The sequence below is a fragment of the Sebastes fasciatus genome, chromosome 12 (assembly GCF_043250625.1).
Source record: "Sebastes fasciatus isolate fSebFas1 chromosome 12, fSebFas1.pri, whole genome shotgun sequence".
Taxonomy (NCBI): domain Eukaryota; kingdom Metazoa; phylum Chordata; class Actinopteri; order Perciformes; family Sebastidae; genus Sebastes; species Sebastes fasciatus.
The window spans coordinates 13,813,580-13,829,633 of record NC_133806.1 but is presented as its reverse complement, the minus strand read 5'-3'; the positions used below and the strand labels follow the sequence as shown (position 1 = coordinate 13,829,633).

At 43.8% G+C, this 16,054-nt stretch overlaps 1 protein-coding gene across 2 annotated transcripts in view; it reads left to right on the top strand.

Annotated features, from left to right (window-relative positions):
* Nucleotides 1-1,311: 1,311 nt before the first annotated feature.
* LOC141778780 (nectin-2) overlaps nucleotides 1,312-16,054 on the top strand; it is an 82,385-nt gene continuing 67,642 nt past the window's right edge. Inside the window, exon 1 of one of the 2 annotated variants that reach the window (XM_074653228.1) lies at nucleotides 1,312-1,772. In XM_074653228.1, the coding sequence (XP_074509329.1) occupies nucleotides 1,685-1,772 (88 nt within the window). In that variant the 5' untranslated portion in view covers nucleotides 1,312-1,684. The remainder of the gene's footprint in view (nucleotides 1,773-16,054) is intronic. The other variant, XM_074653229.1, reaches the window with a different exon arrangement.

The window sequence follows — 16,054 nt, the reverse complement described above, 5'->3', positions numbered from 1 at the left end:
CAGAACATTGTTTGACCTCTGATTATTATCGGCGTCTTCAGAAAATGAAAATAAGAGGGTGTCACTAGAGGGAAATGGAAGAGAACAGAAGGAACCGAGCATCACGGTTTAAACTGTGGGACTTATGGAGATGTAATTACATTGGCTGTAAAACACTTGGGTATAGGGATTAGACCTAAACCAGATAATGCCTTCGCTATGCTAGTATGCACCCTGCCTCAGAGGAAAATAGGGCAAAAAATGAATTGGAAGTTATTTTGTGGAGAAAAAAAAAAAAAAATCTCATCAACAAGAGAGTCTGCAAATAGAAACACGAGAAGCTGTTTCCTCTTGATTTGATTCTGCTGACTGCCACTGGATTTGTGTTTTTGCCGTTCATTAATGAATGTTTATTGATTTTGGCATCTGCTGTGCTGGAGTTTGGATGAGCTAATCTCAACTGTGAGTGCGGGAATAAACAGCAGAGGGCGCACGAATCATCTGTTTGCACGAACCTCACCATCAGATTGTGTTGTAACTTTACTTTTTTTTACTTTTCTGTTGGTTATATTTAATTAGTGATTATTTAAGTGTTTGTTGCTCAAAGTCTTTTTATTGGTATTCTGTACAAAATCCAATAAATAAAATGTATAAACAAACCCATCCCTATAACAATATTACTGCACCATTAAATAAGCAGAGTTAATTTCATAAACAATTACATTTATACATATAAATGAATTAAATCCGATAGCAACATAAATTAAACATATACCAAACAAAAAAAAAAGAAGAAAAAAAAAAGGAAAGGACCAAAAAAAAAGAAGAAAAATAAGTAAGCTAAGATTACTTTGAGGCAATATTGAAAAATAATAAATATAATAATAAATGGAGCTGATACTTCTTTTGGAAAAATATCACCATATGGGGATATTCCTGGATATTACTCTTTTTGGTTAATTAATGATTATTTAAGTGTTTGCATATATAGCAAGATTACTTTGTGGCAATATTGAGACTAAATGGAGCTCTTGGAAAATATCGCCATATAGGGATATTTCCTGGATATGACTCTTTTTGGATCATTTCCATTCATGATAAAAAAACAAAAAAACAAAGTAAAACCTGCTGCGCACTTTAGATGCTGTCTAGATGTGTTTTCCAAGGGGGAAAATGCTTTTGGCGTTTTTCAACAAGTTGTTCCCAGAGTCCCCCCTCCTCATGGTCCTAATTGTTTTTTTGGAGCAGCAGCAGCAGAGAGCTGTGACGCCTCTCAGCCTGATGACATCACCCAGTCAGTCAGTCGGACAGCCAGGCGCTCTGAGGAACTAGTTGTTGGAGTAGAGAGAGAGAGAGAGGAAAAGAGAGAGAGAGAGAGAGAGAGAGAGAGAGCGAGAGAGAGAGAGAGAGAGAAGGAGCGCGCAGCAGCACTTCATTACATCCAGAGAGCACCAGCTGGAGGAAATATTCACCTGTGCGCCACCAGGACGCATTCACAAGGATTTGTTTCATTAATTTCCGCAAGACTCCTTACAGTCTTAAAGGCGCAGTGAAGGACTCTGTCGGACGTCTAGTCCTGAAAGCCAAACAAGTTTATTTAGCCTTAGTGAGCTTTTTACGCACACAGAAGCTTGAAGGTTTTATTCCGGAGAGACTAACTGCGCGCCTGTTTTCATAAAGAGAAGGAAGAGGGAAACCAAAAACCATGGCGAGACATGACGACCGAAATTGGCACGACTGCTCCAAAATGCTCGGACTGCTCTGCCTGGTTGCCTCCATACTCACTCCACACGGTAAGAAAACGACCACTTATAAAAACTTAATAAGTGTCCAGCTGGTTGTGAGCAGCAGCTGCACCTTCATTTCTTCTTCTCAGAGCTTTTTAATAATGTATAAGAGGAGATACACATTTAAACCTGACTGACTATATAGCACCTGTCAGGGCGGTGACAGGAGCAGGAAAATCCAGCAGGTGATTTCCTCACTCTCTCTGTGTGTGCTGTGCGAGGTTTTTCAGCTTTAACCACTAAAATGTGTTCAGACTTAATGTTTTTTAAAGTTCTGCCTCTTTCTTTTTCCTTATTTGCTTATTTGCTTTTGGTCATGAGCTGTCTGTTTCGCTCTTTGGACCCGAGTTTCGGTCGATGACTCAACGCCATGTTTAGTTTTCCTCTAAGGTGTGGCTCTGTGGAGCAGCAAGGTGTTTTTCCCACCAGGTGACTGCTGGCCTCTATATAGTAGACTTCTCTCCTTCTTTTTTAACTGAGTCACTGTTCCCCTAAAGCCACCATTCATCCCCCCTGCTCCTTTTCTTCCTTCTGTCTGCACATCATCTTCTATTAGTTACACTTCAGTTGAGAAAAAAAGAAGCTTGAAACAGCTTTTAATGTACACAGAGAGAGAAACTGATGTTAAACTCTAATCTTTTCTGGCTTCCTTTTTTTTAGTTGTAACTTCTGCATAATTTAAATACAGTGAACCCCAATGTAGGCCTTTATTGTATTAGTATTACTTTAAACAAAGTATCTTTGTTATTTTGTTTTTTTTGTTATGTGTGTTTTTTTGTTTGCTTTGTTGTTTTTGTTTTTTTAACTCTACTCTTTCTGTTTTGTCATTATTATTGTTATTTCTTTTCTTGGTTTTGATTTTGAATGTTGAGGTTGTTTTCTCTAGTGTACTTGATGGGTTTGTCTGTAAGCTCATCTACGTAAAAATTGATTAATAGACTATTGTAATTACAAACAGTGGATTGCATATATGAAAACTGCCTTGAAAAAAGGGATAAAAATAAAGAATAAAAAAATAAATAAACAAGTTATCAGGCCACCCCTGTGTCCCTGGCAACCTGTTTAAACAGGTGAATTATTCAGGTCTTTTCCAGTCCACTTGATCCTGTGTCGCCTACAGATACCACTGCCACAGAGAGTAGGCCCAGATAAAACATCCCTGGTATGCAGTTAACCCATTAACATATGAATGCGTGTGGTATGAAACCAGTTCAACATTGTCTCTGCTTCCTCGCTGGGCCGGCTATTTGTTTTGTGCAGTAATTGGGGCAAGAATGTAGGACTAGATCTAACGCTCTGGCACAGCAACAGTATACATTTTCAGGAGTGACTGTACAGTAATGTAGTTGATAGTGCTTGTTGTTATAATCACGACTCATAAGCACAGTCACTCTTTTGACTTATTCATGCAGTGGACCTTTTTTCGTCCAATTTCATTTTACCGAACATGAAGTGCTCTTAGGGGAGGGAGAAAAGTGGGGGGGGGAACAAAACAAAAGCTTTTACATATTTATGAGCGAGGAAAAACGCGAGGCTTAACCAGAACAAGCGAAAACACTGCTTTTAGTTTTCTTTCATTTAAGTCTTTTTTTTTTTTCCTAGAGTGAACCTCTGACCTCCTTTGGGGTAATGGTGAAGATATGCAACTTAAGCTGCAACTTTTCCCTCGTCTGCTTTGCATTTTTCCCACTTTCTGTCAAGCTGCGACAGCAGCCACTTACTTCCACCTTCCATCCTGCGTCTGAGAGAAGTTAATTTAATTCTCTGCAAAGTTTTCACTTTAATATGGCCTAGCTGTAATGTAAGAATACCATATTGAGGTTGATGGGTTTTTAATTAAAGGTAGGCTTCTGTAGTTACACATGTGTGTATATATACAACTTAATAGAAGCAGGCAGGTGGGGGTCCAATTTAAGCTCTGAAATTACACTATGATACAACCCCCACCCACCAAGTCAAGGTTGTGAGGGACCGTGGATGTGGGTCAGAAAGGCTTGGCCCGTTACCATGGAGATGTTTTTATTGGAAGAGGAGTGGGCTTATGTGAGGGGGGGTATGAGGCTATGGCAGCATTGTCTTTATGGCTGAGTAAGCTGCGTGTGTGCAGGGGGTGACTGGCTGCCTGAAAAACTGGTGGGCATGCAGGGTCAGGGCCGGGGGAGGAGGCTGCTTCCTTCTCTGCTCACAAATATGTTAATGTTTGTCTTTGTGTACCTGAAGTCCTTCTGCAAAGATAATCTTGATGGCCTCTCTCAGTTTCGAGGAAACCGGTCGCTTTTCGGCAGCCTGCTGCAGTGTGCAGGGTTGCAGCTGAGTTTCAGGGTTTGCTGAAGAAATGAACGGGCGGCGTCTGATTAAGACAGGCGACGCCGCCCAAACTCCCCCCCTTCCCACCCGCCACTTGAAAACTCCCTCTCTCCCGCCATCCCTCGCTCCCTCCCCCACCCACCCCCGCCGTCGAGTACATACAGGGGCCTTGTTCTCGTCTCTTTATTTTCGTCTATCTTTCATTCTCTCCTGTCCAGTGCTTTTGTTTGAGTGACGGCGGCGTATTCAAATGACCTCCCTCCCCCGTCTCCCAGCCTCTCTTTGGACTGAAGGCCATGCTGTTTATGACAGGAAGAACATGCAGACAGACAGGGAAATGAACAACTTGTGACCTCACCGTGGCTGTAGGATTCCTCGTCACCCCATTACTTGTGAAAATGCTGCAGATTTGCCAGCATTTTCACAACACCCTGCCCTCCCACGAACACACAGGCAATGAGAAACTCTGAGGTGATGTTTCTTTTGGCAGTCCTACTTGTGCGATATCTCAAACTATTCGCTCTAACTATTTCCCGGCACTTGGAGAGATTCTGTGTGAACATTGTAGTCCTGCCAAGCCCGCGACCATTCATCATTGCAACAGAGAGAGAGAGCGTTACATTTTGTCTATTAAAAGGATTTTGATTGATGGATAACGAGAGAAGTTTGTTTTTGTTCCTCCCTAATAAAAGAAGGAAAAAGTAAGTCCTTAGTGTCTCATTAGTCCCAGCGGAGCGAGAGGCTTAGGTCTTGGTTTGGTTTTTGTGTTAATGGCTGTCTCCATTAGGTCCTATCATTATGTAAATGAGGCATCCTCGCCCCCTTCGCACCGGACCTGTAAATGTCAGAAGGATTTTGAAAAGGTCAGGTGTGTGTGTCTATATGTGTGTAAAAAAGTCTGGTTCTGGCCGTGTCATTCGCTGGTACGTAAACACACTTCTTGTTTAAATGACACATCAATAACCTCCTCCTCCCCCTTATAATCACCATTAAGAGTTCGTTGATTCAGACATAAACGTGTGCTTGGATTTACAGTTTAATGGAGACGTGAGAGTGATACCAAGCGCGCGTGTGTGTGTGTGTGTTTCTACATGGTCCCATTAATTTTAAATAACTGAATTGTAGAATGACTGAAGCAGGTATTTGGCATTTCGCCAAATGAGCCTAATAATTTTAGACAGCTTTCTGTTATTTCACCAGGTACGCTATTGAAGAAAAAAAGAGATTTCAGCTTAGTGGCAATATTTAATGGCTGCCTGGAAATGGAGTACCTCTTATCCAACATTAAACTAGAGACGACGAATGGAAAGCTTTTTAATAGATGTATTGAAGACATTTTAGCAGCGGGCAGTTTTAATTTTAAAAACCTTTTTTTTTATATGAAGCGATATTGATTTAAAATAACGTTGATCCTCAACATGCAGGGTTTTAGATGTACAGTTATTTTGATAGATGAGTTTCAGTGGAATGACTTTTGTTTTGTAGACTTTTCATTATCAATGACCAGAAACACAAAGGATCCATCAGGTTTATTGTTGACTGGGCAAATATTATTAGACAGGACGGATGGATCTGAAGAGAGGGAGGTCGATGAGCACGAGTCACTGCAGTCTTGTGGCATTTTGGGCCGCGGTATTGGACGACAAACACAAATGAGTACATACACACATGTACACACACAGCTGGTGATGAATAAGGGCAGCAACTGGAGGCTGCGCTGTAAGTCAGATGGCATTCCAATAATGGGGAGGAACCGTCACGTCGCAGGATGACAGTGCATGTGTGCTTCTTTCAGGAAGTGGAGTGTATCATCCTCATCGGCAACCCTGTTATCTTCCACAGACGTCAGATCTGAGGACATCCTTTTTTTATCACTCCCCGCTCATTTAACTCACTCTCTTTAAGGACACCAACTTGTAAGCATTGATAGTGGCTTTCCTGCAACAAGAGCGCAAATCAGGAGCTCTGTGACGGCTCCATCTCCATGTTCCCCCTCCGCCTGCACCTTCATGCTGGATGGATGGCGGCCTGTGTTGAGGTCACACTGGGAGCCCCCCCATTGCGATGTTTGTGTTTGGCTCCCAGGGTTGCCAGACTGCTGGAGTCGGTCCCATCTGATCTGAAGCAAAATGAGCAGAAATCCTCGTCTTTAGAAAGAATGCCAAATGTCATTAGTATGAATGGGGGCAGCGGAGGGGTTTCCAAAAACACAACCGCGCTGAGGTCGATGGTTTTCTTGGCAGATGTGTTGGGTTAAACTGATATACATCGAAACTGTGTGCATTAGCTCACACACTGATATGAGTTCCCTGCAGGAGACTGTTCCCTACTCTTAACCACCCACGTGTTCCTAGATAATGGACAGTTTTAAGACTGTACTATTTGCAGGAGTAGCATGCCAGCAGCTTATCTTGTATGAAAATGCTATAAGGCATGTGGCTTACTTTATTTCTCAGTCACACACGCATTTCCACACCATTAGTCAAGATACCTTCTGCCAGCTCTGCATTTCCTCATGTCTAACAACCCCCGGATGGAATTTAGGGAGATGCAGGTCAAACCCATTCCAGCTCAGCCAATGTGGAGAATGAGCGGTAATTCCAATTGAAGATCCATTGAAAGGCAGCCAAACTGTTTAAAATGAAATCCCCTTAATTAACTAGACTTGGGAGATGGGCGTCTCTGTGACCCCGCTGTAGTAAAATCACCGAGGAGGAGCGGCGGCGAAGGAGGAGGAACGGAACGGGGGGTGGTGAGGGGGATGTCGACATTTTCAAATTCCACATCGCAGCGTCTTGGCAGAGGGGATGAAGGAGGATTTCACAAAAAACTGTGCGAGGGAGTGAACCAGGGAGGCCAAGAATTATCAGCTCATTTGTAATTTAGTCGCACCTCCCTCCCCTCTTCTCCTCCCTCTCTTAAAGCATGACACACATATTTAACAGCCAGAGAGGCCCTCCATTGTGGACAGAAATGCACTAACCTTTCTCTTTTTATTATCGTTACCTGACCTGCAACCTCTCCCTGTCATCTTTCCTCCGCTTTCTTCTGTCTTTGTCACATGCTTTTATTTCAAAAATCCTCCCCATCGTGGACTCAGCAGATCTGTGTGCAGCTAAGCACAGAGGCCCTTGACTGTGTCCTCCTCAGCGTGTCCCTATACATACACACACATGCACGCGGCAGCTCATTAGCAGTCACCTTAATGTGTCTAAATGTAGTTTGCGAGGTGGAAGGTGGTTTGCGTTATTGATCCGGTATTGAATGGTGGATGATGCAGTGCCCTTATGTGATATTGAAAACATTTAGGGCTCGCTCCGTCGACGTGACAGCGCCAAGAAACATCTCTCTCTCCCCTCCTCCTCTGATAATCCCTCCCTGTGTCCTCCCTGCCCCCAGTTTGTGAAAATGTCGAGCCAGTTTTTCTGTTACTTCCTTTTACGTTCCTCCACACATTTTGCTCCTTTTATCAACATGTGTTACCAGCAACGTAACAGCCGTTTTGTCCATTTTTGTTATCTGTCTGCGCACCTTTGCTCCTCTATTAATACACACACAGACGCGCAGCATCTTCGTCACATCTGACTTTGACAAGGTCAAGTCAAATTCACACTTATCAGAGGCAGCGGACAGGCTGGCTACAGGAGGAAATTGAATTTGGTGTGACAGGGGTCTTGTCAGGGCTCTGGGAGCTGGATGTAGAGTCATGCTCCCTAAAAAACCTTATGCACACCGACTGCTTTCAATTCACTCGGCTTTTCTCCTGATCCCAGCAGACTTATCTAACGGGGTCAAATTACACACTGTAATATAAAGAAAATGTGGTGTTCTTAAAGATATAATCTCCGAAATATGAGATAAGAAAAACACAATACGCCATCGCCGAGATAATGCACAACAGGTTTATTTCTCATGAAAGCAAGTGGAGAGTGTTTCACAAGACAGGCGTTGTTGTTGCGATCCTACAACTCTATGGTGCCACTGATATCAGTGCTATCTATTGTTTCACTTGTTGGTTTCGAACTGTGCCGCCATGCTATTGCGATAAACAAGCAGCACAGTCGTCATCGGTCCCCAGAGCCTTGAAAAGGCAGGAGCGTTCAAATCTTCCCCCTGAAGCAAATGGCACATTAAGGTCAAATAGAGGCAGCAGGTTTATTCTGTTATCAGGCCTGTGTTTTGTCAACAGGGTGTGTCGGGGTTTGTTTGGTGTGGCTCCGCAGGGAGAGCAGGTCCTCCTTTCGTTTAAAGCCATTTGTCTCATTCATGTGTTCAACTGATTGCCTGCTCTCCAGTCGGCCACTTGTCACTCTCCCCCCTGTCACATTTGTTCCTTTTTACTTCCACTCCTCCATCTTGATTCCTCTGCCCTCTTCGTCTCTCTCTGTTTACGTCTCCCCCTAATGCTCCAAACTTCCCTCTCGCTGTAATTTGGTCCGCATAATTGCTCCATCTGCTCAGTAAACTGCTGTCTCTTACTGTATCTCTTTGCCTCCTCCTCGTCCTGTTCTTTGTTCTCCTCCGCTCCGTTCTTAGTCATCAATCCCTCGTTTCTGCTTCTGTAATTGGAATGTCTGTTTCTCTCCTCTATCCTCTTACTCTCTCTTTCCCCCTTAATCTCTCCCTCCCTCTCTTGTCCTCTTCCGCAGCTTTCTTCCTCTCCCTGTCCCACCGTCCAATTCCCCAGTTGTCTCCTCCACCTATGTCAGCCCCATAGTTTCTCTTTAAGCTTATCCAAACTGCCTATGCTACTTTCCCTCTCCTACTCTCATTTGCTCCCTCTGTCTCTCGCTCTACTTTCCTTCATACCTCCTTAACAGCCCCCGCCCTCCCTACAGACATTTGTATTGCAGGCATCTGTACCTTCCTACCTCTCCTAACGAGGTCTTCTGTTTCTTTTTTCTTCTCCACATCAATCACTCTCTCTCTCTCTCTCACACATACACTTTTCCTCCTCTCCCTCTTTCTCTTCTAATGGCCAAGAACACCACCTCCCACTCCGCCCTGCTGGGCATTTTTTGAAGGTTAAGTTGCTGTGACACTTTTACAGTGTTTCCCCCCACCTCATCCCCTCCCCGATTGTCTCACCCTCCTCTCCTCTCCCTCCTCTCCTCTCCCTCCTCTCCTCTCCCTCGCCCCGGCTGCGTAACGACACTCATCACCACCACCTCCTTAACACGTGACCGCAAATGCAAAGCACAAACAGTGCGTCGCGGACACATGCACCCAATTCTGAGGGCTGATTTGATGGTTGAATCACTTGATTACTGTACAGAGGACAGGAAAGGGGAAGTGACAGAACAAAGTCAAGTAAGCGGGTGAGCTAAGCATGTGAGGTAAAACGGGAGAAATGGAAACAGATGCAGGGTTTTTATTTCATTTCAGCAGAGCTAACCTGTCGTGCAGCACCGGGATCAGGCTGACAATGTCCACTCCCCTGCTGCTATATGCTGTCACACACTCCTCTCCCCCGCAGGCGGTTACTAGGCCAGTAATATAGCTTGACTCATCTAACAGAAATCTCATACTGTAGCTGAAAGGAGCTTACATTTGAAGAGTTAATTCCCCGTGTACAATCTAATACTATAACAGAAAACTAGCTTTGTGACGATTAATGTTAAGTTTTTTGGTGAGATTGTGTCTGAGAGGTACTATGCACATGTACAACACATATAAGTCAGTCCTCTATATGGCTGCCATATCATAATGTGGCATAAGTGGGGACTTTTCCTGGTTTTAATGGCTGCATTACAGTAAAGTGGTGTAATTTTCTGAACTTACCAGACTGTTCCAGCTATTCTATTATTTGCCTTTACCCACATGATGATTATTCATCAGAAATCTCATTGTGCAAAGATTTGGTGAACGCACCAATAGTCAACCCTACAATATCATCGCAATACTGATATTGACGTATTTGGTAAAAAATATTGTGATTTTTTTTTTTATTTTCTCCATATCTCGCCCAGTCCTACTTTAAGTATTGGACTGTTGATCAGACAAAACAAGCAATTTGAACATGTCGCCATGGGCACCATAAATCACATCTTCTTCATAATTACCTGTTTATTTAACATACATACTGTATGCACCAGAAGAATTTTGCATTCGACAGCAGCAGCCTAGAGATGTTGTTTTTAGTGCAGACAGTCAGCCGGTTGCTGCCAGACAGAATGATGCACTTGGTGTTACTGAAAACAGAGACACTATTGTTCTCAGGCCAAGCTTAGAGACCCTCCGCCTCCTCCCTCCTCTCAGACTCTCCCCCCTAATCCAGGTGAGCCGAGGGAGACCATTGAAAAGGCCATCTATTGTCCTCCCTCCCCCCTTCTCTTTCCTCCCTCTGCACCACACCTGTATCAATGGACAGCCCTGCCTTTGAGTAGTGGCCCTAGAGGGAAAGTGGCTTTGTAACAAGAGATGATTGGGTAGTTTCTCCTGAAATGGAGGCTGATGGAGGGGCTTTTTCTGTTGTGTGGACGGACCACTGCGGTGCCTATTTAACAGGTTTTCCTGGTACGCAAGTCCTTGATACGCTCCTCAAAGGGCGTTTGTGTGTTGAAATTTAAAATATTTGCCAGTTCCTATGCGATATGCATGTTTACTCTGTGCATGTATCATACACTTGCTTATTTGGCTGCTTGCTGTTTTGGCTTTCTATCTTGGCCTCTTTAGGAAGAGCCAGGAGGGAGGGGATGAGAGAGGAGAGGGGGAAGAGATGGAGCAAGCAGTAGACACAGTATCTTCTCTGCTGACTAGTACTTGTCACTGAGGGCCCTCTGGGTGTGTGCGCTCGCTCCCTCAGCTCGCTGGGAGACATCTCCTGAACCCACCTCCTTTTTTAAAAGCTTTTTAAAGGAAACACTTTAACCGCTTACTTCTGTCCTTTCCCCCTCTTCCCACTTTCCTCTTCTCGCAAACAAGCTCGCGGCTGATTCGTGCACCAGTGATTCATGAATTTATCTCTGGCATGGCACAGTCATGCAGGGTGCACGCATGAGTGTGTGTGCGTCGAGTGTGCGCAGGGTCTGAGGAGCGACGGAAAAAGGCTGCGTGCTAGGGAGGGGTGCGGGGGCAGAGAGGGAGTGTGCTGTGATGCCAGCCCTGATTAGAGCAGTAGCACTCGCCGTTTAAACACACATTTAAATAGACACAGCCTCGGGAAGATTGGGGCGTAGGGGTGGGGGGGGGTGTGAGGTGAGGAAGAGAGGATGTGGTTCCTCTGCTTGTGTAAACTAACACAAGTGTTCTCAGTAGTTCTGGTTTTAAATAGAAGTCCCTCCGGCTCAACCTACCAACTTTCCCTTGTTCATTTGTTTGTCTCTCTCTTTTCTCCCCACTGTCTCACTCTCCACTTTGCTCTTTCCTTTTTGACACAGAATTGCTTTATCTGGGATGGATTATTGATGTCCTCTGTAGACGTTTCCCTCCGTGCCGCCCATCTCCATCCTTCTCCTCGGCATTCTTTTACATGACTCTCTCTCTCTCTCGCGGCCGCTCGTTTTGGCTGTCATCCCTGTGCCAGCCAGTTCCCTTCCTCTCTTTCAATTTATCTCTCCTCCTCATTCCTTCCAGATGACTCTCGTTGTCCCGTCTCTCCCTTCATCACCTCAGCCCATTGCGAGTTTACTTCCTGCCTTTCTCCCCCCCCCCCCCCCCCCCCCTCCTCTTCCTCTTCATTTTCCAACTGTTCAATCCGACCCCCAAGCGTCACTCTTCCTTTTCCTCTCTGAACCTGGCTCGGCCTGCTTGTCTTAGGTTTGAGTGTCCTACTTTGATTTCCTCTCTCCTCCCCCCTCTACTCTTTGCTCCTCCCGTCCTCGCTCTGGTGTTTATTTACATAGAGAGGGATGAAGGTAGGGCTGTCAGAGTGGATTGATGGATGGCGAGAGGCCACGGGTGAGGGGATCTGGGTGTTTGATGGACGCCCCTGTCAGTCAGGATACTACTTAAAGAATTGGCTCGTTCGTTATTGTAAAAAGGTGTGGAAGGCTTGCCGGCTATGTTAAGATATTCACCTCAGGGAGCTCATTCTTCTCTGGTGTCCTTTTTGTACCCATAGATCTAAAATTATTTCCATAATGCGGCCTTAAAGGTTCTAACAAGCTAAAAAGTAAACCATTCTTTAGCCGTATATTGACATTTTACAACACAGAACCGCTCCATTGACAGAGACTCCGCCGCACCGCGTGTCTGCCCTTTAAAAAAGCTCGTTCCTTGTAGATGACATAATTATGCAGTGTCAACGTGTGACAAGCTGAGCTTAGCTGCATTAGAAGAATTAATATGCACAGCGTAGGAAGGAGCTCGTCCATGATCTTCTAATGCTTATAGCCACTCACTCCCCTCCACTCATCTTGGGAAGCCATCACACTCTGGACTGGAGCAAGTTATCTCTGAAGCCATCAAGGCTAATGTTCACCCAGTACAACGTTTTAAGTCTCGTGTAATCTCCATCTGTATTGCATTCATTTGTCAAGTGTAATGAATGCACTTGGGTTTTTACTTGGTCATTTAATGCTGACACAAGGGTTAATTGGCCTTAAGGGTAGGCTATGATATCATAGTAATGCCAGTGTGATTACGTATTTAATGCATAATTCAACTTCAGACTGGATTTCTATGGAAGTTCCACACCTGTAGATATTAATGTGACACTTTTATTGGATTTCAGCTTAATACACATTCAATTTTTTATAAGTTATTATTATTGTCATATGTATTATCCATTGATTCAAAATGTTCTTTTTGCGACTTTTCCATCCTTATAAGAACAGAAAAATAATGTTTCGTAGATGAACAGAGTGAAAACTGTATCTTATTAGATGAAACAGATGTTGACAAACAGTTGAAAAAAGGAAATATATCTTATTGCAATACTCAGCATATCAAATGTATGTACAGTATATTGTGACTTAAATATCGTGATAATATCGTATCGTGGGGCCTCTGGTTATTCCCACCCTTAAGTATTACTGTGTGTGACTTATTAGTACCAGTAAGTGGAGTTGGGAGTCCAGCAGTGCAGCTGCCTGTGCCATATATCATAACACCAAGTACAGGTCGGCTCAGTGAGTCTGTAGCCTGAGATGTGACACAACGTACAAGCCTGAATTATTACAGCAGCGCACTGGCTGAGGTGATTAACTGGCAAAAGAAGTGAGCTTAAGTGCTCTTTGACTTTGCATAGCATTTTTCACGCTTGGTTACATCTCAACTTGAGGCAAACAAACACTGTTAAAAAATGCTTTGATAATCTTTAGCAAGAGTCAGAGAGAAATCTAGAGCTAGAGTTGATTTCAGCTTCTCAGTTTTGAGGATTTGCTGCTTTTTCTGTGTCACATGTCATAGTTCACTGAATGATTTGTGGTTTTGGACTGTTAGTGGTACACAACAAGCAATTTGAAGACATAACTTTGGGCAAATTGCATAATGCTTTCGCTATTTTCTGAAATTTTGTAGATGAATGAATAGTTTAGAGCTGCAACGATTATCGATTGTCAACCACTAAATTAATCGCCAATTATTTTGATAATCGATTAATTGGTTTGAGGAATTTTTTTTTTAAAAAAGGTTCAAAATTCTCTGAATCCAGCTTCTTAAATGTGAATATTTTCTGGTTTCTTTACTTCTCTATCGTAGTAAACTGAATATCTTTGAGTTGCAAACAAAACAAAACATTTGAGGACGCCAACTCATCTACATTTTTCACCCTTTTATAGAGCAAACAACTAATCGATTAATCAAGAAAACAATCAACAGATTAATTGACCACGAAAATAATCGTTAGTTGTATCCCTGGAATAGATTAATTAGAAATATAATTGTTCTCATAATGAAAGTATAGGAGTCTGGGGTACACAATATTGAAAGGAGCACAAGAAGGGGTGTAACGATGCATCGATCCGGATCAATATATTGAGTCAATGATCCAGTATCATCAATGCAAAGTGAAAACATCGATGCATATCATCATCTTTTAGATTAAAGATTCTTTATATTGAAATTCCCACGTCACGTCTGTGTCACTATTTCCGTCCAAGTGCACCTCCTTCCTACAGAGCCCAGTTATAAAATCATCAAATCATATTTTAGTTGCTTTTGTGAAATTATATAAATGTCACTGATTGTGTTAAATGGGCAAATTATATCATCTCATTAATCGCAGACCCTTTGAATTGAAACAAATCAAAATCGTATCGTGGCAGACTTTGTGACATCAGCAAATATCGTATTGTTGTCCAAAGAATCAATATAATATCGTATTGTGATGAAACTTGTGATTTACACCCTATAGGCACAAGTTCTAAAAAGTAGAGATGTATGTTCAAGTGAAACGCTACTGGGAGGACTTTTTGACAAATTGGAGGCGTGGGCCAGTCCAGCACAAAATCATTAGATCACCTGCCAGTCGACAAAGCCCAATTGTGCTGAGTCGGTGATGGCAGAGGCGACAGGGGGGAAACAGAGCTGCAGAGATCATGTGAATGGCATGCAGCGGGATGAGCAAGGGGAAGAGGCGAGCGCAGGCCATGCTGTTAGAGGAAAATGTATGTTGGCAGTAGCTAAAGGGAGGGAAAGAGTGAGAGCACAATGGCGAGAGGAGAGAGAAGCCCGTTACTGAACCATCAGGGGTGGTAATGAGACACAGGTGCGGCCGTGCAACCACATCCCCTATCAGAGAGGAGCATGGGAAGGCTGGAAAGCAGTCAAAAACACTGTAGAGCGACAAGACAGAAGACTCAATGCAACATTTCACTTTGATAGAACATTATTATTTATTAGCATGCACACCCCCATAGGAGTTCTTGAACAATCACCCAAAAACAGTAGGCACCCTGGGGACGCGTCATTACTCTGGGCGCCCGGGCTTTATCTAACTCTCCCATTCATTTGCATCTATTTTGAGCGCCTAGTTAGAAAAAAAAATCACAAGTGCAACACATTAAAAACAAGCATGACATGCAGCCACATCATAGGAATAAATCTGGGGCTTTGTTTGTAGTTCATCATCATCTCTGATCATCTCATTTAGACTTTGGTTTTTCAAACATATGCTAATGAACGAGGAGCCAGGAAAAGCCAGCGCTTTGCAACACTGCAAACTGATTTCAGCACTTGATTGTTAATGAACTCCTATTTGGGCGCGCTTGCTAAAAACAGAAAATGTTGGATTAGTTGGAAAAGCTGCTTCGAAAATTGGTTAGCAGAAAAGGATGCAATGAGGAAGAAGATTAAGGAGGACCGAGGGGAGAATGTAAGGTGACAGATTGAGATAGGGGAAACGGAGAGAGAGAGAGGAGCAGGGAGGCAAAAGAGGAAAGAAGGGCACAAGCTGCACAGGAAAAGGTGTTAAGACAGTGTCAGGGGTATTGAATCAGAGGGGTGTGTGTGTATCGAGGATGTGAGCAGCAGATACACACTCCGTGCCGCAGGCTAGCTGGGGTGACTATACTTGCTGCTTTTACTTGTTTTTTTTCCGCCAACTTCCAGATCAGTGAAGTGCACAAAGCAGATGGAAGGTTTAGGAAGGGAGGAGTCACCACAGTAAACAGGCGATACAGAGCAGGTGCAGTCAGCAAGTGCGTGGCTTGTTTGAATGGCCGACATCAGAGAGCGTAAGAGAATGGCCTTTGTGTTCCGCCAATACTGAGCGAGTAAATATTTTGGAAGGGCATGCTGCGTTGGTAGATTGTTCTTTTTAAGCAGCGGGGGTGACGACAGAGGAGGGAAGAGATGAGAGGGGGAAGGAGATGGCGAGCTGGAGGAAACTGTGAAGCAGCGAGCTATGTTTATTCCACCACGCAGAGACGTGAACACAAACTGAGCTTTGTCCTGCCCGCGCCCAGGCTAACTTAATGTTAGAATCTAGCTGTGAGACCTCGGAGAGAGAAGCTAGCATAAACTGCTTTTGCTCTTTCCCCTTCATTTGCTGCCAAATGACATCGCTTACTCTGCTACGGGGTCGCCCTCGCTGCCAG